Source organism: Bos grunniens, chromosome 11 (genome assembly GCF_055505025.1).
Source record: "Bos grunniens cultivar Pamir isolate PY7600 chromosome 11, Bosgru_T2T1.0, whole genome shotgun sequence".
Classification (NCBI taxonomy): domain Eukaryota; kingdom Metazoa; phylum Chordata; class Mammalia; order Artiodactyla; family Bovidae; genus Bos; species Bos grunniens.
In genome coordinates this window covers 76,705,973-76,731,278 of record NC_141175.1, presented here as the reverse complement: position 1 = coordinate 76,731,278, position 25,306 = coordinate 76,705,973, and the positions used below count along the sequence as shown (strand labels likewise).

The following is a 25,306-nucleotide window of genomic DNA, read 5'->3' as shown; positions in this document are numbered from 1 at the left end:
GACCACAGGGTCCTCACAGGAACCCTCGCCAGCCTGGCTGGCCCAAGGCTCAAAGACTACGCAAGACTTCTCGTGTCTCATGCCCCATCCCCTTTCAGCAGTTGCAGGGAGAGGCCTTCCCATGTGGCCTGTGGGCAGCTCCACGCCCCTGGCCAAGGTCCCAACCAGGGCGAAAGAGTGGGTCTGGGGCTGCCAGGGGCTGGAGGGTGCACGGGGCCCAGGCGCGGGAGAGGGTGGCAAGGACAGCTCCCAAGCTTGGGTTTCTCATCACCCTGAGAGGTGGTGGAGTTCGACAGGCACCGCGTCTTTCTCCAAGCATCCAGGTAAAGGGGGTCAAAGAGCAGGGAGGCCAGGAGGCCGGAGGGTGCCTGGGCGGGGGGCGCCGCATACTCACAGTCGGCTGAGGCCGGCCTGCGGGCCGGGGCAGCGCAGGGCGCCGTCGGGCGGGCAGCTGCAGGGCTCTGGGCAGGGCGCCGGGCGCAGCGCCCAGAGCAACGGCGCTGGCGGCGGCAGCAGCAGCAGCGCCAGCAGCAGCCTCAGCGCTAGGGACGGCCGTCCCATGGCCCGGAGCCTGAGCGCGGGCTCCTGCCGCAGGGCGGGCCGCCGCCCCAACAAGTGCGGCGGGCGCCCCTCTCCCCGCCCCCTGGCCTGCCCTCCCTCCTCCCTCGCCGCCCGCCCTGGCCCCCCTCCCCGGATGGCGCCCCGCCGCTGAGTCTCGCACTCCCTCGACTCGCGACAGTGGCCGGAGGGACTCCATCACCTCCTTTCTGCTCTGTTCCCTGGCCCATCCTGTCCGTCTGCAAGTGGCCCTAGGTACTGGAGGCAGCATGTGGAAATGGTGAATGCTTTGGATAAGGGAAGAGGACGGAGTTCTGAATTCTCCTGGCTCTGCTGTAACTGTGTGTGAAGTCCAGGGAGAACCTCTCATTTCATCCGTGAGAGGGGCACACTGATAGTCCATACCAGCTCTGTCCACCTCAGAAGCGGGAGAAGTGCCGAGCGCAGACGCTCCTCCTCCTCCTGTCTTTGATTCTCAGCCCCCAAATCCGTTCCCCTTTTCTCCCACCAACTCTCTCATCCTATAGTTAATCTGTGTCCTCCCAACATCCCCAGTAATGTCTCTGTATTTCTCTCAGTAGTAACCACTTTTCTCCTTATAGTACAGGCATTTGAGTGTGTTCTCTATCTTCCTATAGATTGTGAAGTCCAGTTTGGGTTTATTTTATATTTCTGGTTTCTACATGGTAAATTCCTCAGTAAAGATTTGCTGAATGAATGAAACTGCTATAATAATGAACAGAAGCTGCCCCAGTGGGAGGCCCAGGATAGGCTAGACCCTGTGACAGGCTCTCTTCCTCACATCATGTCTAAGTTTCACCATAAGCTGGAAGGGTGTTTGCAACGAGCAAAATGATGTCCTGAGAGGTGATGTGACTTCCTTGAAGTCACACATCTCTTAAGTGGTAGAAACGTGTTTGAACTCATGTCTATCACCTACTTTATCTTGCCAATAAAGAAAATTAAGTGTATGATCTGCAAACCAAGGACTTGGAAAGGGGATGTTTTATGGTTAACTGCCATGATGTAAAATTTTCCCTATATAATTTCATCATTAGAACCCTTGACCTTTCCTCTTTCCTAGGGCTCTGTTTGGACTCTGAAACTTTGAGATTTTGAGAGCTGGGAAGATGTCTAAGACTACGGACAGGAAATAAAAGAATGGAATTCTTTCTGACTTGAAGCTAACTCTCAAGGTCAGAGTGGCTAAGTCACTAATCTGCATCTCTTGTGAGTCTCTTGCCTGAGGAAAGTAGATTAAAAAAAAAAATCGTTTGGCTTTGGCCACATTGTGCTGGATGGCATGAAAAAACAAAGCTTCTGTGTATAATATTGGGCCCCTCTCTTTTACTGCTTACCTGATCTCCTCACCCTTTCATACTACTGTATATGCTATTCATTTACCTGGAATGATTTTCTCTTCCTTTTCCATATTCTATTAGGTAAACTTCTGGCTGTCCTTCAAAATTCAGCCCAAAGTCATTTCTACCATAACACCTTCTTGAACCCAACTTAGCTGAGTAGTTGTACCCATAGCACTTGATCTTATAGCCCATGATATAACACTCTGTAAGATCCCTTGGAGAAGGGAAATGGCGACCCACTCCAACATGCTTGCCTGGGAAATCCCATGGACAGAGAACCTGGTGAACTACCATCCATGGGGTCACAAAAGAGTCAGACATGACTTAGTGACTAAAGAACAACAACGATAACACTTACTGCTTTAGTTTTGCTTCCCCCTGACTATTCATCTTAGTATTGTTAGGACATGTCATAGTTTCTAGCTCCTAGTAGGTGCTGCTCAGTATATATCTGTTGAATAACAGAATGAATAAATGAAACCCAAGCACAAATCTATAGTAGATGTTTAGTAGATAATCTGAGATGAAGTTAACAGACTTGCTTGATTAATTCTCAACCATTATGGATCTATCTGGTAAGTACAAAGTATGCTCATGTCTGGGGCTTCCCAGGAGGCACTAATGGTAAAGAACCTGCCTGCCAACGCAGGGGTTGGAGTTCACAGTCCCAAAGACGTAAGAGATGTGGGTTTGATCCCTGGGTTGGGAAGATCCCTTGGAGGAGGGCATGGCAACCCACTCCAGTATTCTTGCCTGGGAAATCCCATGGACAGAGGAGCCTGATGGGCTACAGTCTACAGAGTCACACAGAGTCAGAATGACTGAAACGACTTAGCAAACATGAATGAACTGATGACTTTGAGATCACATTTCCTCTCTTTTAATTTGCCAGATTTTGGTAAGGGAGTTGGGGTAGCACTGGATTTTTCAAAGGTTTCCACCATGTAGGCTGAATTAAGGAGAGAAGAAATGAATAACTCAAGGTGGCCAAGTGGCATTTGTTTCAAGTCTTATGTTTTATGTGGCTTTTTCTTTTTCTTTTACTTCAAAGCACATCTGTTATGTAAAATGAATGGCTGTTCCCACCCACCCCTGAAGAGTCATTTGATTCGCTGCTCGGATATCCTCGGGACTTCTTACACTCCAGTAGGAGAAGTCTTGGGCAGTCAGGGTATCCTGACTGCCATCACTAGTGTGACTTGGTCTTTGGTTTCCTCATCTGTAGGAGAAGGGGTTGGAGTTCACAGTCCCAAAGTCTCCTCTAGCTTTGAAGCACAAAGATTCTGTGGTTAGCACTTATGTATTGGTGGTGGAAGGAGTTGGATTGGGTACATTGATTTCTTATTGCTTGTCTTGGATTGGAAATACAATCCTGTTTGTGAAGAGATGCAATTGTTTATTTGGAAGAAAACTCACAGCTATAACGAGTTTTCATAGAATGTTTCTATCTCTAATTAATTTCAGTTGAATCTTAATCATTGCATTAGTTTTTGCAATGTACCTATTATAACCAAATCTTGTGGAATTGTTTGCTGTAATCATGAAAGTTTGTTACAATGGAATTTACCTATCCTGTTCATTAATATGTGACCTATTTAGAGTGAATATTTTTAAATCTGAAGGACTTCTGTGTCATATAACTCTGCTCATAGTTACTTTTGTCACAGAACTTCAAAAGAGCATGACCCACAAGGATTGCTAATTATATTTTGCTGACAAACTAAAGTTCATGAAATTCATAAGAATTTTAATTCTACCTTCGAGATATAAAAATATCTGACACTACAACTCAGAAATCCTAGTAAAGCTCTCCAGAATTCTAGAACAGAACTTCTCATAATGTGGGGTTACAGAAGTACATTTGGGAAGTTTTAAAAACAAAGGTCCCTGGTACACTATCTAAAAAGATTGTGAATCGATTGGTATAGACTGGGGCCCGGAGTCTGCGTTTTAACAAGCACCTTATATAATTTTGATGCATGGAGTCACCACAGCATAATTCGTGAAACTCCAAAATGGAAATCCTAGAATTGCTAGAGAAGACAAAGTTCAAGAATCTTTACTAAGAACTCAGGGTGAAGCCTAAGAACTGTGATGCATTGTTAAAGAAACCTGGTGTAACATGCATGCAAATAGTATTGTCTGTGTGCGAGTGCATGCGCGCAAAACTGCTCAGTTGGTTGTAATGCTGAAGATTTTGTCCTTTTAAGTGGCAATTGGTTTAAGTGTTTTCTTTTTTGGTGGAAGCGAGTAATTTTAGAAGATCACGGATGCTGTTTTTCTCCATGTCTTACTAGATTAAGTCAACAGCACTTAATGTCATACTAAGACACTGGAGTTGGAAGAAGTCAGCAAAGTAGAAAAAACAAAACAAAACAAAACACCTCCGGTAGAATAGGCAAGATTTTGTGACTTTTGAACACATACCCATTAGTACTATAACTTGTACTTCTTCCTCTTAAAAGCAGTGGTGTTAACCTTTTCCTCAGAAGAAAGGTGAATGTAAGGGCAGAGGAAGGAAAAAAAAATGTATAAGAAAAGAAAAAATATAGAATGATGTCTGTGAGTGATCCACCCTTGCTACTTGAGACAAAAAACAAAACAAACAAAATTTTAAAAGGTGACCCCTGAAAGTTATACTCTGAAACTTTGTGCAACCTCTTTGTTGCTTGCTTAGAAATTTCATCACTGCCTGTATGGTGTGAAAACAGAGATGTGGTCAGCTGTGGGCCACCTCCAGGGTGGCCCTGGGGTTCCTGTGGGCCTTGAGATGAACTCAGAACTAGAGGCTGATGAGCACCTGGGCCCTGGTCCTAGTGACGGATCTGGAAATAGAGGGTGAAGGCTGATCTGGCACATGAGAATCCTTCTCCAAGGCTAACAGACAGAGAGAGAGAGAGAGAGAGACAGTGAGAGAAGGGGGCCTTGCTTTTATGATTATGTTGCTGGAAGACTGAATAAATTGAGAACTGCTATTTTTCTTGTCTCCTGGCAAAAGCCTGTCTTTTCTGGCCGTGACTCAAGCTACAGAGAGAAAAACAGAGATGAGAGACAGATGGGGCAAGCGGACCTGAGGCTAGCACCTCCCTTGGACTTGCCAATGTAATAAGCCAACACATCCCCTCTTTTGCTTAAAAGCTAATTGAAATAGCATCTCACTCATTTGCAGTCAAAATTCCTAATCTCCACTGTCAGGCTTGCCATGACCTTTATTTGAACTGCATGCTTCCACCACCCCTTCTCAGTTGGGAAAGAAATAGGACTTTTCTCTTTTTATATCTGTCATAGGCCTCATCACAAACACCAGTGAATTTTCCCCCTTTACACTGGCAGAACTTATCACAGTGCTTCAGGGAATAAATGAGTGGAGTAAGTGAGTGAGTGAACAAATGAATGAATGATGAATGAGTGAACAAAGAGGCAGTGACCTAGAACCACATTATTATTTCTAGAGAAGCTGCATTTGGCTAAAGAATTCACATGGCATTCTTTGCATTTTAGGCAATGCCTCCTAGCAAACTGTGACCTTGGTTTAGAAATTAAATTTCAAACTTAAATACTAGCTAGAGTCTATATAAGGAAGGAGAGAAAACTTTCTGAGATAATGAAATAAATCCACAAGGAAACAGGATTTGATTTTTTAAAAGCAGATGTAGAAGTAATCAAATTGTGTACTATAGGATACTGGTTGCCTGCAATGCTCCTTGGAAATATTTAGGGGAAATGTGTTAAAGTTCAAGAAATTTGGTAAAAATTGGATTAAAAAGTTAAATAATGTTCTTTACTAGACAGTTTCTCAGAACTTTTAACATGCATTCTAAATCTCCAAGAGGGTCATAGTATATGGCCCTGTGACTGTGGAACATGTTTTGAGAATGTAGATTTGGGAAAACAGGTTGAGAACACTGATTTATTCACAAATGTTCAGGCACCTGACTTTTATGGCAAAGAATCCCTTCACTGAACTAGAAGGCAGAGCTGACATTAGGATGGATTGAGCCCACTAACGTGCGGCTTTGGTAGTGAAAGGCAAGGTTGCCTGGATCCCTCTTCTCCCTATGATGTGGATACTCAAGGTCTAGATATCAATGTATTATTTTAGGTTAAGCATCACCTTCCCCAGGCCTCTTTTAAAACTGAAAACACAGCACAGGGTGAGGGCACATTGATTTGATTGCATCTTCACCTGAATTATTAATTTTCAAGACTACTTTTTTATGGAGAGTGTAGGAGATAGATGCACTTCGCTAGCAGAGAGGGAAGTGTTCGCAGAAAGCTTCTTCCCATTAGAGCTGCGTCAAAAACCTGGACTCTGATCTGCCTTCAGATGCACTTAAAACACAGAGATCAGGGCCTGGAGGGTGAAGAAAACCTCTGTTTTGCTCCGAGCTGCTTTGTATGGAGGAGGTGGCCCTCTTCTCTCACCCCTCTGCTCACATCCTGTCCTGGGCGGGCATGGTGATGGGCTGGCAGGCGCACTGAGAGAGCGCTTCCTAGAGTGCGGCTCTCTTAGAGATGCACAGAGAGCCACCCCATCTGTCTGCCTGCCGCTGCTATCTGTCACACTGAGTTATGCTTTCTGAACATGATGTGGCATGCAGACAAACAGGAAGGCCAGTCATTACCCTCGGGTCTCCCAGGCCTTTATCCAAAGAGGAATCGCCTTCAAAGAATAGTTTGGAAACGGCCGTCAGTTTTGAACTGTGCACGTGGGGCCCAAGACTGGAAGAGTGGTGGTTCTGTTTTCATCAAAAGGGAGTACAGCGGGAGCCGACCTGCGGAGGGTGCCTGTGAGAGAAGAGCCAGGCTGCACACGAGCAGTGCTATTAGGATGTGAGTCTGAGGCCACATCAGGCTGCAGAGACCCAGGAGGCCACTGAACTGCACTGGTGCAGAGCAAGGAAAACACTGAAACGGGAGAGAGAAATCTGGGTGTCCTACCTCAGTGGTTGTCAGTCTCAGAATCACTTCTGAGAAGTTGCTCGAAAGGCAGATTCAGGGAACTTCTGCTTCTGTGCATTTGGCATCAGGCTAGGAAATGTGCGCTTTGAAGGTGTCTCAAGTGACTTTTTTGGGAGAAGGGACCTTGTTCTACTCTCTGAGAAACATTGCTCCAGAGTGATTAATGAAACCCTGGGAGAGATTGCTGGAAGAAAAAAGCCGTGGGCTCAGGATAGCATGGTGGGATCCCTACCAGGAAGGAGGAGGAATCAAAGGCACTCTTGGAGCCAGCTCTGCAGCAGAGAACAGATGATCCATGCAGGCGCAGAGAACAGGCGATCCATACAGGGACTGAGACAAATTATAATCAAACATAAAGGGAGAGGCTTTCTACCTTGAATTTAAAGATACTGAAAATTAAAGAAAATCCTGTGCATGACTTTACTTCTGCTAAACTAGTCAATAGAAAGGTCAGTTAAAGGAAACACCAAATGGTGGAGAAATAAGTGTAAAACAAATATACTCCTGCATTTAAAATGGTTTAAGCCTTTTGGAAAGCAACATGGTAATTCTCATCTCAGTTCAGTTGCTCAGTTGTGTCCGACTCTTCCTCTGTCATCCCCTTCTCCTCCTGCCCTCAATCTTTCCCAGCATCAGGGTCTTTTCAAATGAGTCAGCTCTTCACATCAGGTGGCCAAAGTACAGGAATTTCAGCTTCAGCATTAGTCATTCCAATGAACATTCAGGACTGATTTCCTTTAGGATGGACTGGTTGGATTTGGATCTCCTTGCGGTCCAAGGGACTCTCAAGACTCTTCTCCAACACCACAGTTCAAAAGCATCAATTCTTTGGCACTCAGCTTTCTTTATAGGCCAACTCTCACATCCATACATGACTACTGGAAAAACCATAGCCTTGACTAGACGGACCTTTGACAAAGTGATGTCTCTGCTTTTTAATATGCTGTCTAGGTTGGTCATAACTTTCCTTCTAAGGAGTAAGCGTCTTTTAATTTCATGGTTGCAATCACCATCTGAAGTGATTTCGGAGCCCAGAAAAATAAAGTCAGCCACTGTTTTTTCCCATGAAGTGATGGGACCAGATGCCATGATCTTCGTTTTCTGAATGTTGAGCTTTAAGCCAACTTTTTCACTCTCCTCTTTCACTTTCATCAAGAGGCTCTTTAGTTCTTCACTTTCTGCCGTAAGGGTGGTGTCACCTGCATATCGATCTAGGCATATGTATATGTTCCTCAATCCAGTGATCCTAGAATTGAGGATTTTCCAAGGAAATAATTGAATGGACTAAAAATGCCATGAGAATGGAGATGTTCAATATGGTCAATTCTACATTACACATTTGAAATAACCTGAATATTCAGCAATATTGCAGTGATTTAAAGAAATGATGATTCATTTAAGCAATGTTACTGTGCAGTCACAAAATACTTTGAGAGACATAGGAAAGTTAATGTGTTAAAAAGTCAGATTACAAAGTCATGTTTGAACTGTAAATCCAGTAATGTATTCCTGTTCCTTTGAGGAGAAAAGCAATTGTTATTTTCTGTCCCAATCCTACACCTGTAAGTCTGCTCAATACATATCTATTTTACATATGGTAATTTAAGTTTCCACGTTACTCTTTCCATACATCTCACCCTCTCCCCGCCTCTCCCCATGTCCATAAGTCTATTCTCTGTCTGTTTCTCCATTATTTCCCTGTAAATAAATTCTTCAGTACCATTGTTCTAGATTCCCTATATATGTGTTAGAATATGATATTTATCTTTCTCTTTCTGACCGACTTCACTCAGTATAATATGTTCTAGGTTCATCCACCTCATTAGAACTGACTCAAATGCGTTCCTTTTATGGCTGAGTAATATTCCATTGTGTATATGTACCACAACTTCTTTATCCATTCATCTGTCAATGGACATCTAGGTTGCTTCCATGTTCTAGCTATTGTAAATAGTGCCGCAATGAATAATGGGATACATGTGTCTCTTTCAATTTTGGTTTCCTCAGGGTATGTGCCTAGGAGTGGGATTGCTGGGTCATATGGTGGTTTTATTCCTAGTTTTTAAAGGAATCTCCAACTCTTGCCTCTTTATCAAGCTTAGAGTGCCACCTCCAAGCCTCCTCACTTTATATTAGCAGCTAGCTCTGCTCCTGACTTTCATCTTCCCCCAGGCCCTGCTGTGACTGGTTGTTCCAGTATCAGACCATCTCAGGTATTAACCCCCACATCAATGGTCCTTTAATGCGTTTAAGTTTTTACTTTAAAAGATTACATCAAAGTAATGTTCCTGCTAAAATTATTCAAATGGCTTTAAACAACTAATATTAAAATATATAATACTTCCTCATATCCCTCCCCCATCCACAGCCTTTTCACTTGCTTCCTTTCTAAATAATTGCTGTGTGTTTTGTTTTATATTTTCTGTGTGCTTTAATTATCTATTGTTGTGTAACAGATTACCATAAACCAAGCAGCATAAAACAACACGTATTTGTAATTGCACACTTGCTACGGACCAGGAGTTTGGGCCCAGCTTAACTTGTGGAGGGTGGGCAGGATTTGGGAGAGGAGATGGTGGCCTGATCTCTCTGGATTCAGATTTTTACGGGATGAAGCTGTTTTTACCCCCTCATTGCACCCCTCTTCCCGCCTTCTGCAATAAGTTGCATCTCCAAGTCCCAATTGTTTCTGGATCTGCTGGTGGAATTGGCTCAATGCCTATCACCTTTCCATTCCACTGCGCTTATGGGTCACACAGCTTACATCAGCTCCTGCTCCTCCATCAGCTTGTTATCTTCCAAATATTTGCTGAAATCTTTCACTTGTAGTTATGCAATAGTCTGGTCTCCCAAGAGGCAGATTTCAAGGTGATATTAAGTGTGCAAGGGTTTTATTAGAGAACTGCCTTTTTGAGAGAATATGGGGAGGGAGTCAGAAAAGGCCAAGAGAGCATGAGACTGAGATGAGAATGAAGGAGAGGAGGGAATAAGGCTGGTTGGAGCACCCCAGACCATGGTGCAATGCAAGGGTGTTCAGCAAGGCAGGCAGGAGTCCTTGAGCCAAAGTTGGCTTTTGGAAGAGTCTGGTGTCTGCTTGGAATGGTTTTGGCTCAGTTCCTTGCCATACTCAGTCATCAGTAGGGAGCAGCCCCGGGGAAGCATGACATTGGCCCAAACTCAACTATGGGTTGTAGGTGACTTTCAGAGCCCAGCAGCAGGGGCCCTTAGTCAATTACACGCCCATAAATGGAAGCCTGAGCAGTCTCATGGATGCCACAAATTATTTCTTTTCTCATTCTCTCTATCCTTTGGATGATTCCTTTTTTTGGGGGAGTAGGGTGACTGTGTTTAAAAAAAATTCTTATTATATTTTAGTGGCATCTAGAAAAGGAAAGGAAATGGGTCGGTGTAGTTCCATATTCATTTTCCCAATCATTTGAACTAATTTTCTCCAAAACTTAATATATTTCTATTTGAAAAAAAGTTTAAAATAAGAAGGTAAAGGTGATCAGAATTGTCACATTCAGAAAGCTGGAGAAGGATGGAGACTGAGAAAAGGCCGTGTGATGTGCTGACTAGGAAGTCGCTGGTGGGTGAGCTTATTGCTGGTTCCACAGCTGTGGGGGTGAAAGTCAGCTTAACAAGACTGAGGAGTGAGTAGGTGTAGACAAGTCTGTCAAGAAGTCTGGTGGTGAAGGGGAAAGGAAGAGAGAGTTAACCCAGGGGTGAGCTAGGTAGAGGGAAAGGAGCTCCTAACAAGTTCATTAGTAGATATAAAGGGCCAGAATGGAGGCAGAGATAAAGGGTGCAGATAAGAAAAGACATTATGAACAGGATCTAAGAGGAAGCAGGGGTCAGGGATAGGATCAAGAATGGATGTGCAGGGCTTACTCAGAAAGCAGAGAGGTGGGAGCAAAGGAGGAAGGGCGGTGCAGACATAAAGAAATGTTTCGCTGGTCTATCAGTTAGGATTGCTTCTAGCTACAAGAGGCAGAAACTTGACTACTGTGGTTTTGGAAGTAGGGATTTATGTGATAGGCAGTTCAGAGCTAAGATGACAGATAGCAGTAAGAGGCTGCCAAGGGCTCAAGATCCTTTCATCTTTCTGCTTCATCTTGCTCCATGAATGAATGAATGAGCAAAATATCGGGAGATAAGTATCACATTCCTATTAAGACTTTTCTCATTTAATGTTTGACCCATAGACTGAATCGTAGTAAACATCTTTTAAGGAATAAATGCTACTCATATGGATTCTTAAAAAAAAAATTGAAGAATTTTCTCTTTCAGTGAACAACAGTGTGAGTGACCAAACTATGATGATTTGTTTAAATAATCTGGTATGCTAACAAACTGAATATCACATTACTTTTTAAAACTATGTAAATGAAGTCAGGACATGAAAAAAATCTAGATTCTGTGATGTTAAGTAAATAAAATCTTAAAATAATATGAGTACATTGATAGCAACTATGAAAAATTATATTTGTACAATATTAAAGCAAGGAAGGATCCTTATGTCTTGATACTAGTTTAGATTTTATGGTAAAGAAGCCTGGGATTTTCCTTTTTTCTTCTCCTTTCCCCAGTTTTATTGACATATACAATTGTGTAAGTTTGAGGTGTACAGCTAAATGATTTGACTTCCGTTCATAATGAAATGATTGCCACAATAGGTTTAGTTAGCATCCATCATCTCATATAGATACAATACATAGAAAAAGCATAAAAAAAGTATTTTTTTCTTATGATGAGCACTCTTAAGATTTACTCTCGTAATTACTTTCCTGTGTATCATCAGGCGTCAGGTTGTACATCACATCCCTAGTGCTTATTTATTTTAGAACTGGAAGTTTGTACCTTTTGAGCACTTTCCTACAAGCTGCCCTCCACCACCCAGCTGCCTTCCACCTGCCCTTCTGGCAACTAGAAATCTGATCTCTTTTTCTGAGTTTGGTGGGTTTTTTTGTTTGTTTGTTTCCACATATGGATGAGATCATACAGTATGTCTTTCTCTGTATGACTTATTTCACTTAGTATAATGCCCTTAAGTTTCATCCATGTTGTGGAAATGGCAGGATTTCCTTGTTTTCCTATGGCTGAATAATTTTTGATTTTGTACATATATAATAAATATAAATATATAAATGTTATATATATATATATATATATATATATATATATATATATATATATGGGCTTCCTAGGTAGGTCAGCTGGTAAAGTATCCACCTGCAATGCAGGAGACCCAGGTTCAATCCCTGGTTTAGGGATTGAATGAGGAGCCTGGCAGGTTACAGTCCATGGAGTTGCAAGAGTTGAACATGACTTAGTGACTAAACCACTATCATGTGTGTGTGTGTGTGTGTGTATATATATATATATATCTCACATTTTCTTTATCCATTCATCCATTGATGGACACTTAGGTTGCTTTCATGTCTTGGCTATTGTAAATAATATTGCTATGAACATGGGGGTCTAGATATCTTTTTTAAGTTAGTGTTTTCACTTCATTGGGTTATACTCCCAGAAGTAGAATTGCTGGATCATATGCTGTGCTTAGTCACTCAGCTGTGTCCAACTCTTTGCGACCATATGGACTGTAGCCTGCCAGGCACCTCTGTCCACGGGGATTCTCCAGGCAGGAATACTGGAGTGGGTTGCCAAGCCTTCCTCCAGGAGATCTTCCTAACCCAGGATCAAACCCAGGTCTTCCACATTGCAGGCAGATTCTTTACTGTCTGAGCCACCAGGGAAGCTGAGATCATATGGTAGGTCTATTTTTAATTTTTTGAGACTCCTCTGTACTGTTCTCCACAGTGGCTGTACCAGTTTACATCCCATCAACCATGCGAAAGACTTCCCTTTTCTCTACATGCTTGCCAGCATTTGTTATCTTGGCTTTTTGATGATGGCAGTTCTAATAATCGTGAAGTGATACCTCAGTATGGATTTAATTTGCATTTCCTTAGTGACTTGATGTTAAATATCTTTTTATATACCAGTTGGCCATTTGTATATCTTCTTTGGAAGCATATCTATTTAAGTTGTTTGCCCATTTTTTTTTTGCTACTGAGTTCTTGGTGTATGTGTTCTTTATATATTTTGGATATTAACCCCTTTTTAGATATATGGTTTACATATATTTTTTTCCCATTTTGTAAGTTGTCTTTTCGCTTTATTGATTGTTTCTTCTGCTGTATGGATTTTTCTTTTTGAGGATTCTGTTTATATTTCACTATAAAGTTGTTAACTTATAATTAAAAAGTTAAAGAGCCCCTGTGGAACATTCTTTAAAGCTCACCTAGAAGAAAGGCACTCTATAAATATAAACACGGTCATCAAAATATTATCACATCATAAACGTACATTAAATTCTGGTAACTAGCTAGGTTGCAATTAGAAAGCTGACTGAGTCTCTGTGGATCCTCTTGCAATGGTTAGCCTGCAGTGAGGTTTCTTGGGGCTGGGGAAGCGTGGACCCCATGGTGTCACCTATGTGATATCTGAGGGCCTCTTTCCCAAGTATTTCTCAACCTCCCACACAGGTCTGCAATTCTTTTTTGGGAGGTGGGGAGGAGGGAGGAATGTTTTCCTTTGCAGCAGAAGAGGCTTTGAAACCTTCACACTACATATAAATGTTTATGCTTTTCTAAAGGAAACGTTTCAATATCTGTGAAGGGAAAAAGTATGCAAAAGGAGAGACTGGATTCTCTGAAATCTAACCTATTCCTGAATGTGCTGAGGTTCAATCTAGACCCCAGTTCAAATGACCTTTGGTCTGTCACTCTTTAATTCTCTCCCCCTCCTCTAACTGCTTCAAATTAAGCCCCCTGCCTTTTATCAGCAACTTGAAATCATTCCAGGGAAGAAAGTATCTCTATTCTTAAACACCAGAAGAGCATGTTCTTCAGTATCGCTCAATCATACATTCCCTGTCTGGCAAGACTCACCCCAGAAATGCTTCCATAAGCTAAACTTCCTAATCTGAATTTCTTACCTGCAAGTTACAGCCTGTTTCTTGTTGGATGCCATCAGAGGTTGAGAAGCCTTAATCATAGCCTCATAGCCCTTTAGAATTCTTATCTGGAAGCTCTAATTAGGTGAGAGGTTATCTAACTTTCCTTTGCTAAGGCTGGGCTCAGACACCTGGGAACTCAGAAGCTGATGGATACTCTTTCTAGGTCTTAGTTTCTTTCTCTGAAAAACAAGAAGAACAATATTCACTGCTTTCCTCCTTGCGTGGACTTTGTAAGGACCCAGTAAGGTGAGTAATAGTACTCTGGGAAATATAAAAAAATCCAGGATATTATTTAAATTCTTCTTACTTTCCCCTCAAATCTTTCTTTGCTATTGTTTAAGGCTTCTCTGCTCCTACAGCAGCTGACTTTGGCACTTTCTGACGTTTCTCTCAGGCGCCTTATAGCCCTCCAGCCAGCCTTCTGCTCCTGCTAGCAGCTTGAAGCTCTGTTCAATCCACAGCACTGATTATTAGGGCTGAATGGATTTCCTGGTCCACACAGATTCGACTCAGGTTAGTCCCTTCCTTTACTTCTTTTGTAGCTTGCTAAATCCCTCTAGACATATGGCTGTCACCTCTAGGTGACTCTCTTCCTTCCACCCCTTCCCATGAGGGGACATTTGACATCTGTCATTTTTGGTCATTATTATTGGTGGAATGGTTAATGGTTCTCCTCACCAATTCCAACTTCTATGCTATTTTCTCCCACATTAAGCCACTGTCTGACACTGGCTGAGTGTCCTACCATTCAACTCAACTCTGACACTATCTACCCAGAGATGGTATCAGATTCCAAAGGTTAAGGACTCAGTCCTACAAGACTCCCCTCCACTTCAGATGCCAATTTCAGGCCCAGGTTGTTACCTGTGCTTCTGACCAACTGACTATAAATCAGAGGTTTCCACAACCCCTTCTTTAGGTTTGATTAATTTGCTATAGTGGCTCACAGAACTCAGGAAACCTGTATACTCACTGGGGTTATCAGTTTATTATGAAGGATATTGAAGGATACAAATCAACAGTCAGATGAAGAGATACATAGGGTGAACAAAGAAGCTTGTCTCCTTGTGCAGTTTATGGCAGCCCACTCCAGTATTCTTGCTGGGATAATCCCACGGACAAAAGAACATGACAGGCGACAGTCCATGGGGTTGTTCAGTCATGTGGGACTGAACGTGCGCACAAGGTGGTGGTTGGAAGTATTCAAGTTCCCCAACCTGGAAGCTTTCCCAACCCTCCCTTTAGGTTTTTATGGAGCCTTCATTGCATATGCGGTGAAATTATTGGTCTTTAGTGACTGATTCAACCTCCAGCTTCTCTTGTTTCCCCAGAGGTGAAGGCGAGGACTGAAAGTTCCAACCCTCCAGTCCCATGGTTGGGTCCCCTGGTAACCAGCCCCCATCCTTAGGTTACCTGGGTGCTTTGCAGAAGTCACTTTATTAACCTAACAATAGATACTCTGGTCACTCTCATTACTTAAGAAATTCTCAGGATTTTAGAAGATATGTGACAAGAAGAGTGGATGAAGATCAAATGTTTATGTCTTATAATAAATCATAATATCACACAGTGCTACTGGTATGTAGTGGTAGAGGCCAGGGATGACGCCGGACATCCTACAATGCACAGGACAGCCCCTCCTATAAAGACCTAGCTGGCCCAAAATGTCATTAATGCTGACACTGAGAAACTGGGCTACAGATTAAGCTCCATGAATGACATGGAGCTTTTATTTTAAACAGCCTTATCAAGATATAATTGATACACAGGAACATGTACATATTTAAAGTGTACAGTTTGGTGAGTTTTGATATCAGCACATGGAAAGCTATCACAACAGAATGAACATACCCTTCCTTTGGTCACTCAGTCCTCCTCTTGCCACCTGTCCCATAACCCCATCCTCAATCAACCACTAATTTACTTTCCATTACTGCAGATTGGTTTGCCAATGCTAGAAGTTTGTATAAATGGAATCATACAACTTATGCTCTTTTTTTTTTGGTCTGATTTCTGTCATTCAGCATTGATTATTTTGAGATTTATCCATGTTGTTGCTAAACTCCTTATTCCTGAAAAAAAAACGAGATAAACTCATGGTTGAGAACAAAGGGGGTATGACCTCTAGGCTCTCAGGTCACCCTTAGATACTTCTCTGACGATTTTAGTTCCTAAATGGGATACCTCACTTAGCTGTTCTATACTTTATTGTTTTCTTTTCTTTTGTTTTTGTTTTACTTTCATAGTACTTTCCTCGTCATGATTCTCAATATGTAACCAATGAACTATTAACCCTCCAGTCTCTGGTCTAGTCTCTACTTCTTTTAATTCATGGAACCCTGTTTTCTATTTTCCCCCTCAAGAAGATCTTAAAGAGCTAAGTATATATATAGAATACCAATTTGAGAAATGCTGCCCTGATGTTGCTTTTTTAAAAAAAAAAAAAAAAAAAACAAGGAAAGAAAAAGTTCTACGTGTCAGGCTTCGTGGCTGTGCAGGGCACACACAGAGAAATAAGTCTTGAGACACCATTTCCATGTGGCAGTGGTTACCTGGTTTTGCCCGCTGTGCCCTCAGAATCTTCCCTGAAGTCATATCCAGTCACGATACCAATATTTAATGATTACAGGATGAATTCTTTAAGAAGCAACTTTGTGAAGTCCGTAAAGAAATTAGTTGATGATGATTGAACTCACATGTACTTATGAGGACTATGTGTATTTTATCACACAGTTAGCTGAAGCATACTTTTATACAACACTGGCGCCTGCTTTTGGAGTAAGATTCTTGAATAAATCTTAAGTAGCGTCTTTCAAGACAGTTAATGAAATCTTTATCCCTAAGAAAACGTTTCTCTTTTTGGTGTGCTCTGTGGTTTTCTTCTGCAAGCGTTTTCAGATACCCTCACCCTATAGGTTGTGGCCTGATCTTTTCTCACACAGTTGCTCTGGGGTTGATCATGTTCTTACATTAATGCTGATATTCTTTCTCATAAGCTCTTGGTTTTTACATCTGCAGATCTTCCAAGGTTATGTAAGAGTTGTGCCGTTCACGTGAGCGTCTTTTTCTCTCCTCCACACACAGTGCTTATCCCCTGGAAACCTGTTACTTGGGAAGCCTCAGTCTTCCCAAGTCTGTGAGAGGCACTAGTCATTTTGTCCATCCAGTCTCCCTTCATTTGGTTGCAGCGCTCTGCTTTTCTTTTATGGGAACTCTCCGTCCCCTCTTCGATGTGTCTGGTTAACCTATTGATCTAAGTACTCCTTGGCCCTCAACTCTCTTACCCAAGGAGTGGCAAGCGCATGACCTGGGTTAAGCCCATCTGACTCTCTCCTGGGAGTTCAGTCGGCAGTGGAAAGACTCAGAGAGGCGCCAGAGCTGAGTCATTCTTCTTTCATCTGTGAGATCCTGACTGAAATTCTTGGAACTGCCCTTTTCCTGTCCTTCTTGAGGACTGCTTGTTCAGATCTTCCTTCAGTCCTCATACATTAGCCAATAAATTATTATTTTGTCTATATTTTTCAGAGTCAGTTTCAATTGCTTACAAGCAAAGAGCCTAATCGTATACAAAGTCTCTCTTCTTTCCACTCGTGGTCTTTTCTGCTGTTTGCTGCACTGTCTCAAAGTAGAAAGGACCACTGCTCCCTCCTTTCAGCAGGCAGGTTGACTTCCTAATTGTGGTCTGAGTAAGATTCTTCCATGACCATCTTGGTGACTTCATTGAAGAGACTCTAATGGTTGCCATCAGAAACAATGAGAGGAGTGGGAGAGTGAGTTCCCTAAGACTTTAATAAGCACCAGGACTGGTAGGCGGCAGGGAGAAAGCTTGGCAAGGCTTGGGCTCAGCAATGTGAGGGCTTTTGGCCCAAAATGGTGACAAGATTTTGGGAGGGGTGAATGATGAATCTAGGGAGGCTAACTTTAGGCTTCTTTGTTCACAGTGGTAGAAAAAAAATGCTTTTCTTCTGGCTGGGCATGGAAGCAGAGAGATACCAGACTTAAAGACTTTACTGCAGGGCACAATGAGGATGTCAGCAGTGACCATGATGGGCAGGGTAATTGAGTCCCTTCCCTTGCTTTTTTGAGAAAGCCTACTGGATTCTGGGGAGGCCTGAGGATGAGTGAGACTCCAGCAATACCTGAGGTTGAAATTTTTGCAAATTTAGGAGGATGTGAACTCAAAAAAGAAATTAATTTGATTTAATGAAAATGAAGAGATCATTTTTTTGTATGTCTCTGTAGATTGAGATTCATAATGACTCTAATCCTTAAAAATTTCTTATCCATAGATTTATGAGTGTAGTCAGTGCCAAGTCTCTCCTAAACATTAGCAAGACTCTGTGGGTAAAGCAAAGACATATAGGGCTTTGCCTCAGTTGGAGAGAGAAGACTTAAATAGTTGGGGGTAAGTTATATATCCTTAAAGAGGTAGTTATCAGCTTCTGACAGTTTAGGGTCTACCACTTATGCCTAAGTCAGGAAGATCCTCTGGAGAAGAGAATGGCAACCCAGTCCAGTAGTCTTGCCTGGAAAACCCCATGGACAGAGGAGCCTGGAGGGCTATAGTCCATGGGGTTGTGAAGAGTCGGACATAACTGAGCAACTAAAACAGACACTTGTGCTTAACTACTGAATGAGTGGCCTGGTCAATAAGCACTATGAATTCACTGGCTGTGACATTAAAGGAAAGTCAGCAGAAAGAAAGAAAAAATAATGCTCTTTGTTCCAGTAAGGGTGAGTTTGCAGGATTGCTTGTTCTAGGAAAAAGAATGATTTGTTTCTGCAGCTCACCATTTCCCAGGGAACCCATGCTTTGCCAACCTGTGGTCTCAAGGGTCCCTCCTCTGGATATGGGTGTCAGGCCGACTAGAACAGCCTGCAGAAATCAAGCAGGCTGCTAATGCACTTAAAGATGTTTCTGCTGTCCTTTTCCCCTGTCTTCTCAAATACATAGCACTTGTCCTGGTCAATGTCAGAGGAGCTTATGTTTCTTTTAAGCAGTAAGAGCCAGCAGGCAGGGAATTGCTTGGGGATTAGGGAAACTCAAAGTGGCTTTGTATGTCAGGGAGATGAGTCTTTTCTTCCATGCCTGTATCTAGCACACGGTTGTTTGAAAGCCTTGCTTAAAAAAACTTCAAGTTGGGACTTCCCTGGTGGTCCAGTGGTTAAGAATCCACCTTGCAATGCAGGGGACACAGGTTCGATCCATGGTTGGGAAACTAGGATCCCACATGCTGCCTACACACCATGTGGAGCAATTAAATAGAGAAATATTAAAGCCAAATAAGTAAATAATTTTTAAAAAATATTAAAAAAAATCTCAAGTTATGGCCAACTTGCAGCTCTGGACATTGATGTAGGCAAGATGAAGAGATCAGATGAAGTTCTTAGAGATCCAGGCCATGAGGTTGAGTGAATGGGGAAGGAATTGGAGGGCCGGATCTAAACAAATAGCTGGGTTTGTCCTGGGCTATTCTTGGATGAGACACGACTCCCTTTTGGAGCTTGTTTTTTAAATCTATAAAATGAGTATAAGATATAGGTAAAGCTATGATCAAAACCAACCACAAACATCTAAATATTCTACATTAACACATTCAGGGGTATCATTCACTTTGCAAAAAGGATTGTCCCCTTTATGAGAATTCACAGTAAAATAAATTTACAGGCCAGTTGCTTTTCATTTACAAGTGGAATTTGGTTTTCAGAATGTGACTGCAGTCTTAGCTTCTAATGAAAATACCAGTTGCATAAAGGGAGTTCTAAATGTCTTATTCTGTTCCTTCTTCAACCCTCCCCTAGTATTCTCTTCTTTCCATAAAAATCGTGAAGATGTTTATAGTCTTAACATATGTTTAAGATCTGAGTTGAAAGATCCAAATTGATGGTAGACTCATCAGCAAAGATAAACTGAGATTCACTCTCCAGTGGTTTCTGGATTGGCAGTGGCAGACCTGGGTTCTGGTCCAGGCTTTGCCTCTAAGCTGCTGGGTTCCTTTCGACGAGTCTTGGAATTGTTGTACCTTTGTGTCGGAATGGAATTAAGGGCCAGTTAGTCTAACCTCCTGTGAACAAAGGTATTTCTCTACAATATTCCTGCCTGGTGAGTATCTGATCTCTCTAGTTTTAGACCTCAGTGTGTCCATCTTTATGATTAGGAGAGTTGATCTTCAGTTTGAATCAGGGCCCAGGGTGAGAATGGGAGAGATGAGAAAGCAGAGGCCAGGACTCTGAAGTCTAAATATACCAACATTACAGTCTAGCAGAGGCCAAGCCCTACCTATAGGGTATAAATAAGAACCCTTGGGGAATAAACTCCATACATTCCTTCCTTCTTTACAGGTCTGGCCAATAGTGAGGAAAAGTTCTGAGACCTTGAAGTGCTTGGAGTTTGATCTGGAACTGTGCGTAGGTACCTCAGTGATTTCAAGGAAGGTGAAGTCAGCATGTCAGTTGAGCTCTCTTCACATGTGAGCTGAGTACTAGTCCAAGATTGAGCAGACTTCTTCCTTACTTCAGGCTTTCTCTTCTTCCTTTCCCTCCATTCCCCTTCCAACTACCTTTTTTGTTTCTTTCTTTCATGGCATGCAAATTTCAAGGATGTGCAGTTGGATCTTGCTGAAATCAGCCAAGTGTTTACAGGATTTATCCTTGGAAGTGCCTAAGGTCATTGTCATGGCAATTTTGATAGTCCTGACAGAGTGCAGATGTGTCTGTCCAGGGCAATCCAAGAATGCCTCCTACTCTCTCTCCAGCCTCAGTCACTGCTTGGGGCAAATGGGGCTTGCTTACCCTTTTTTGGGTTATATATTGCAAAAAAAAAAAAGAGTTCTCAAAATTTCAATTATAAAACCCCTGTAACAAAAAATTATATCAAAAACTTCATATGGAGCAAGACTCTGCAAACCTTGGATGAGTCACTAAAGGGATGGGACAAATAGGCCATTCTGCATCGCTACACTGGTTCTTCGTTGTCTGTTAACAGGTTATTCACCCTCTCCAATCCCACCTTCCGTTGCTGTATTCAGATCTGGAATATAAACTCCTTAAGACTAGTTCGTCTTGATGTCTCCAATTCCCAGCACTGTGCCTAGGCACTTAATAGGAATTTAATAATGTTTGCTGGATGAATGAAGAGGTGAGCATAAGATGGCAGAGGGATGTATAAGGTGACCCTGGTAGGTAGATATTGGATGAAGGTAGGAATGAGTGGTATGAAGAGACAGGGGCTTTCAGTCCAATTGCCAGGACAAAATACAGAAGGGAATGAAGCTGGTAGGGTGTACTGGAGATGCCACACCATGAATGGCAGGCCCTTAGCCAAGGCTCTTGAGCATGGAATGGAAACCATGACGATCAATGCCAAGAAAAGTAGACCTGGTGTCAAAATATGCGGAGACCTAGGGTTGGAGAGAGTTTGGAGGCCATGAGACCAGCAAGGAATGAATGTGAGTCGGTTTGAAAAAGTACAGAGTGGAGAAAGCAGTGCTGGGGGAGAAAGCAGTCCTGGGGGAGCCTGAGAGAATACAGGTCCATTCATAGTGCCAGGAGCACAGCCAGGAGAGAGACTCAAATGTCGAAAGAGTTAGGCACCAGCTTAAACATGAATGTTCACAGCATCATTATTCAAAATAGCTGGCAAGTGGAAACAACCCAAATCTCCATCAACTGATGGGTGGATGAACAGACGGTGGTGTACCTATATAATGGAATATCATTTGGCAATAAAAAGGAATGACATAGAAGAACATGCTATAGCCTGAACCTTGAAAGCACTGCATTAAGTGATAGAACCAGTCAAGATATGAAAAGGTCTTATCTTGAATTATTCTATTTATATAAAATGTTCAGAATAGGCAAATCCATAGAGATAGGAAGTATGTTAGTATTTGCCAGGGCCTGAGGAAGGGAGCAGTGGGGAGTGATTGCCAATGTATACAGGGTTTCTTTCTGAGGTGATGAAAATGTTCTAAAAGTATTAACAAATAGTGGTGATGGTTGTATGTGAATATACTAGAGCCCATTAAATTATACACTTTAAAAGGCTGAATTGTATGGTAGAGAATTATGTCTCAGTAGAGCTGCTATTAAAAATAAAAGAGTCAATCACTTGATCTGAGGGTTTAAGGGCTCTGGAAGAGAGGATGCAGAGAATAAGAGGTAGCCAATAGACCCTTACAGCAAGTTGTTCATGTTAGTAGCTCGTGTGTGTGAACCAACCAATTCACAAGTCTACAAATGGCCATCCCCTTTTTTCTTCCTATCTATTCCAAACATGGGCTGGTTCAGATGCAGCTTGGGTGGGGTCCACCTGTGTGGAGTGCTCAAGTCCCCCCAGCTCCTGCTAGCTGTACTTAAGTGAGGGAGCCCCAGGGTTCTCCTGGGCTGTTGCTCCACGTGGCTCAGAGATCTTTATAAAGCATCTCTTTCAGGTTTCATCTGCTCTTATTTTAGCCGCTCTTTTTCTAGGACTCAGTTTCTGTTGGAGGACCATTTTAAATGATAGGCAATGTTTTGTTTTCAAGATGGCCCCTCCCTTAAGGAGATCCTGAAATCCACTTGTGAACCATGATACAGAATGACAGGCTTCTTTGGAAGCTACTAGTGCTGTGACCATAAATCAGCTCTCCAGAAAAAAGATTAAGTCCCAAATGGCAGAGCAAAGACTAGAGCCTCTGTCAGTCAGACTCCAAAGCAGGTGCTTTTAATCACTGGACTGTCTTGCTTCTAAAACACAAGAGTTCACAAGACCCTCAGCTGTAAGGGCTCCAGGAAGAAAACGGCCCAAGCAAAGAGGCATCTTCAGATCAGATCAGATCAGTCGCTCAGTCATGTCCGACTCTTTGCGACCCCATGAATCGCAGCACACCAGGCCTCCCTGTCCATCACCAACTCCCGGAGTTCACTCAGACTCATGTCCATTGAGTCAGTGATGCCATCCAGCCATCTCATCCTCTGTTGTCCCCTTCTCCTCCTGCCCCCAGTCCCTCCCAGCATCAGAGTCTTTTCCAATGAGTTAACTCTTCGCATGAGGTGGCCAAAGTACTGGAGTTTCAGCTTTAGCATCATTCCTTCCAAAGAAATCCCAGGGCTGATCTCCTTCAGAATGGACTGGTTGGATCTCCTTGCAGTCCAAGGCACTCTCAAGAGTCTTCTCCAACGCCACAGTTCAAAAGCATCAATTCTTTGGCACTCAGCCTTCTTCACAGTCCAACTCTCACATCCATACATGACCACAGGAAAAACCATAGCCTTTACTAGACGAACCTTTGTTGGCAAAGTAATGTCTTTGCTTTTGAATATGCTATCTAGGTTGGTCATAACTTTCCTTCCAAGGAGTAAGCGTCTTTTAATTTCATGGCTGCAGTCACCATCTGCAGTGATTTTGGAGCCCCCAAAAATAAAGTCTGACACTGTTTCCACTGTTTCCCCATCTATTTCCCATGAAGTGATGGGACTGGATGCCATGATCTTCGTTTTCTGAATGTTGAGCTTTAAGCCAACTTTTTCACTCTCCACTTTCACCTTCATCAAGAGGGTCTTTAGTTCTTTTTTGCTTTCTGCCATAAGGGTGGTGTCATCTGCATATCTGAGGTTATTGATATTTCTCCCGGCAATCTTTTTTGTTTTTCTTTTTTTTTTCTTAATTAAAAAAATTTCAGGTATACACGTGCTCCCCATCCTGAACCGTCCTCCCTCCCCCCTCCCCATACCATCCCCCTGGGCCGTCCCAGCGTACCAGCCCCAAGCATCCAGCATCGTGCACTGAACCTGGACTGGCATCTCGTTTCATACATGACATTTCACATGTTTCAATGCCATTCTCCCAAATCTTCCCACCCTCTCCCTCTCGCACAGAGTCCATAAGACTGATCTATACATCAGTGTCTCTTTTGCTGTCTCGTATACAGGGTTATTGTTACCATCTTTCTAAATTCCATATATATGCGTTAGTATACTGTATTTATGTTTTTCCTTCTGGCTTACTTCACTCTGTATAATAGGCTCCAGTTTCATCCACCTCATTAGAACTGATTCAAATGTATTCTTTTTAATGGCTGAGTAATACTCCATTGTGTATATGTACCACAGCTTTCTTGTCCATTCATCTGCTGATGGACATCTAGGTTGCTTCCATGTCCTGGCTATTATAAACAGTGCTGCGATGAACATTGGGGTGCATGTGTCTCTTTCCCTTCTGGTTTCCTCAGTGTGTATGCCCAGCAGTGGGATTGCTGGATCATAAGGCAGTTCTATTTCCAGTTTTTTAAGGAATCTCCACACTGTTCTCCATAGTGGCTGTACTAGTTTGCATTCCCACCAACAGTGTAAGAGGGTTCCCTTTTCTCCACACCCTCTCCAGCATTTATTATTTGTAGACTTTTGGATCGCAGCCATTCTGACTGGTGTGAAATGGTACCTCATAGTGGTTTTGATTTGCATTTCTCTGATAATGAGTGATGTTGAGCATCTTTTCATGTGTTTGTTAGCCATCTGTATGTCTTCTTTGGAGAAATGTCTATTTAGTTCTTTGGCCCATTTTTTGATTGGGTCATTTATTTTTCTGGAGTTGAGCTGTAGGAGTTGCTTGTATATTTTTGAGATTAGTTGTTTGTCAGTTGCTTCATTTGCTATTATTTTCTCCCATTCTGAAGGCTGTCTTTTCACCTTGCTAATAGTTTCCTTTGATGTGCAGAAGCTTTTAAGCTTAATTAGGTCCCATTTGTTTATTTTTGCTTTTATTTCCAATATTCTGGGAGGTGGGTCATAGAGGATCCTGCTGTGATGTATGTCAGAGAGTGTTTTGCCTATGTTCTCCTCTAGGAGTTTTATAGTTTCTGGTCTTACATTGAGATCTTTAATCCATTTTGAGTTTATTTTTGTGTATGGTGTTAGAAAGTGTTCTAGTTTCATTCTTTTGCAAGTGGTTGACCAGATTTCCCAGCACCACTTGTTAAAGAGATTGTCTTTAATCCACTGTATATTCTTGCCTCCTTTGTCAAAGATAAGGTGTCCATATGTGCGTGGATTTATCTCTGGGCTTTCTATTTTGTTCCATTGATCTATATTTCTGTCTTTGTGCCAGTACCATACTGTCTTGATAACTGTGGCTTTGTAGTAGAGCCTGAAGTCAGGTAGGTTGATTCCTCCAGTTCCATTTTTCTTTCTCAAGATCGCTTTGGCTATTCAAGGTTTTTTGTATTTCTATACAAATTGTGAAATTATTTGTTCTAGCTCTGTGAAGAATACTGTTGGTAGCTTGATAGGGATTGCATTGAATCTATAAATTGCTTTGGGTAGTATACTCATTTTCACTATATTGATTCTTCCAATCCATGAACATGGTATATTTCTCCATCTATTAGTGTCCTCTTTGATTTCTTTCACCAGTGTTTTA

At 42.3% G+C, this 25,306-nt stretch overlaps 2 protein-coding genes across 37 annotated transcripts in view; one reads left to right on the top strand and one right to left on the bottom strand.

Annotated features, from left to right (window-relative positions):
* The window catches only part of LHCGR (luteinizing hormone/choriogonadotropin receptor), a 137,419-nt gene extending 136,350 nt beyond the window's left edge, over positions 1–1,069 (bottom strand). For 6 of the 32 annotated variants that reach the window (XM_086326998.1, XM_086327023.1, XM_086327024.1 and 3 more), the window contains exon 1: positions 395–618. In XM_086326998.1, coding sequence (XP_086183124.1) covers positions 395–561 — 167 coding nt within the window. In that variant the 5' untranslated portion in view covers positions 562–618. Of the gene's footprint in view, positions 1–394 lie in introns of all 32 variants that reach the window. The other 26 variants (XM_086326995.1, XM_086326996.1, XM_086327000.1 and 23 more) reach the window with 15 other exon arrangements.
* Positions 1–25,306, top strand: part of GTF2A1L (general transcription factor IIA subunit 1 like) — a 170,652-nt gene that overhangs the window by 119,456 nt on the left and 25,890 nt on the right. The gene's annotated exons all lie outside the window — the stretch shown is intronic.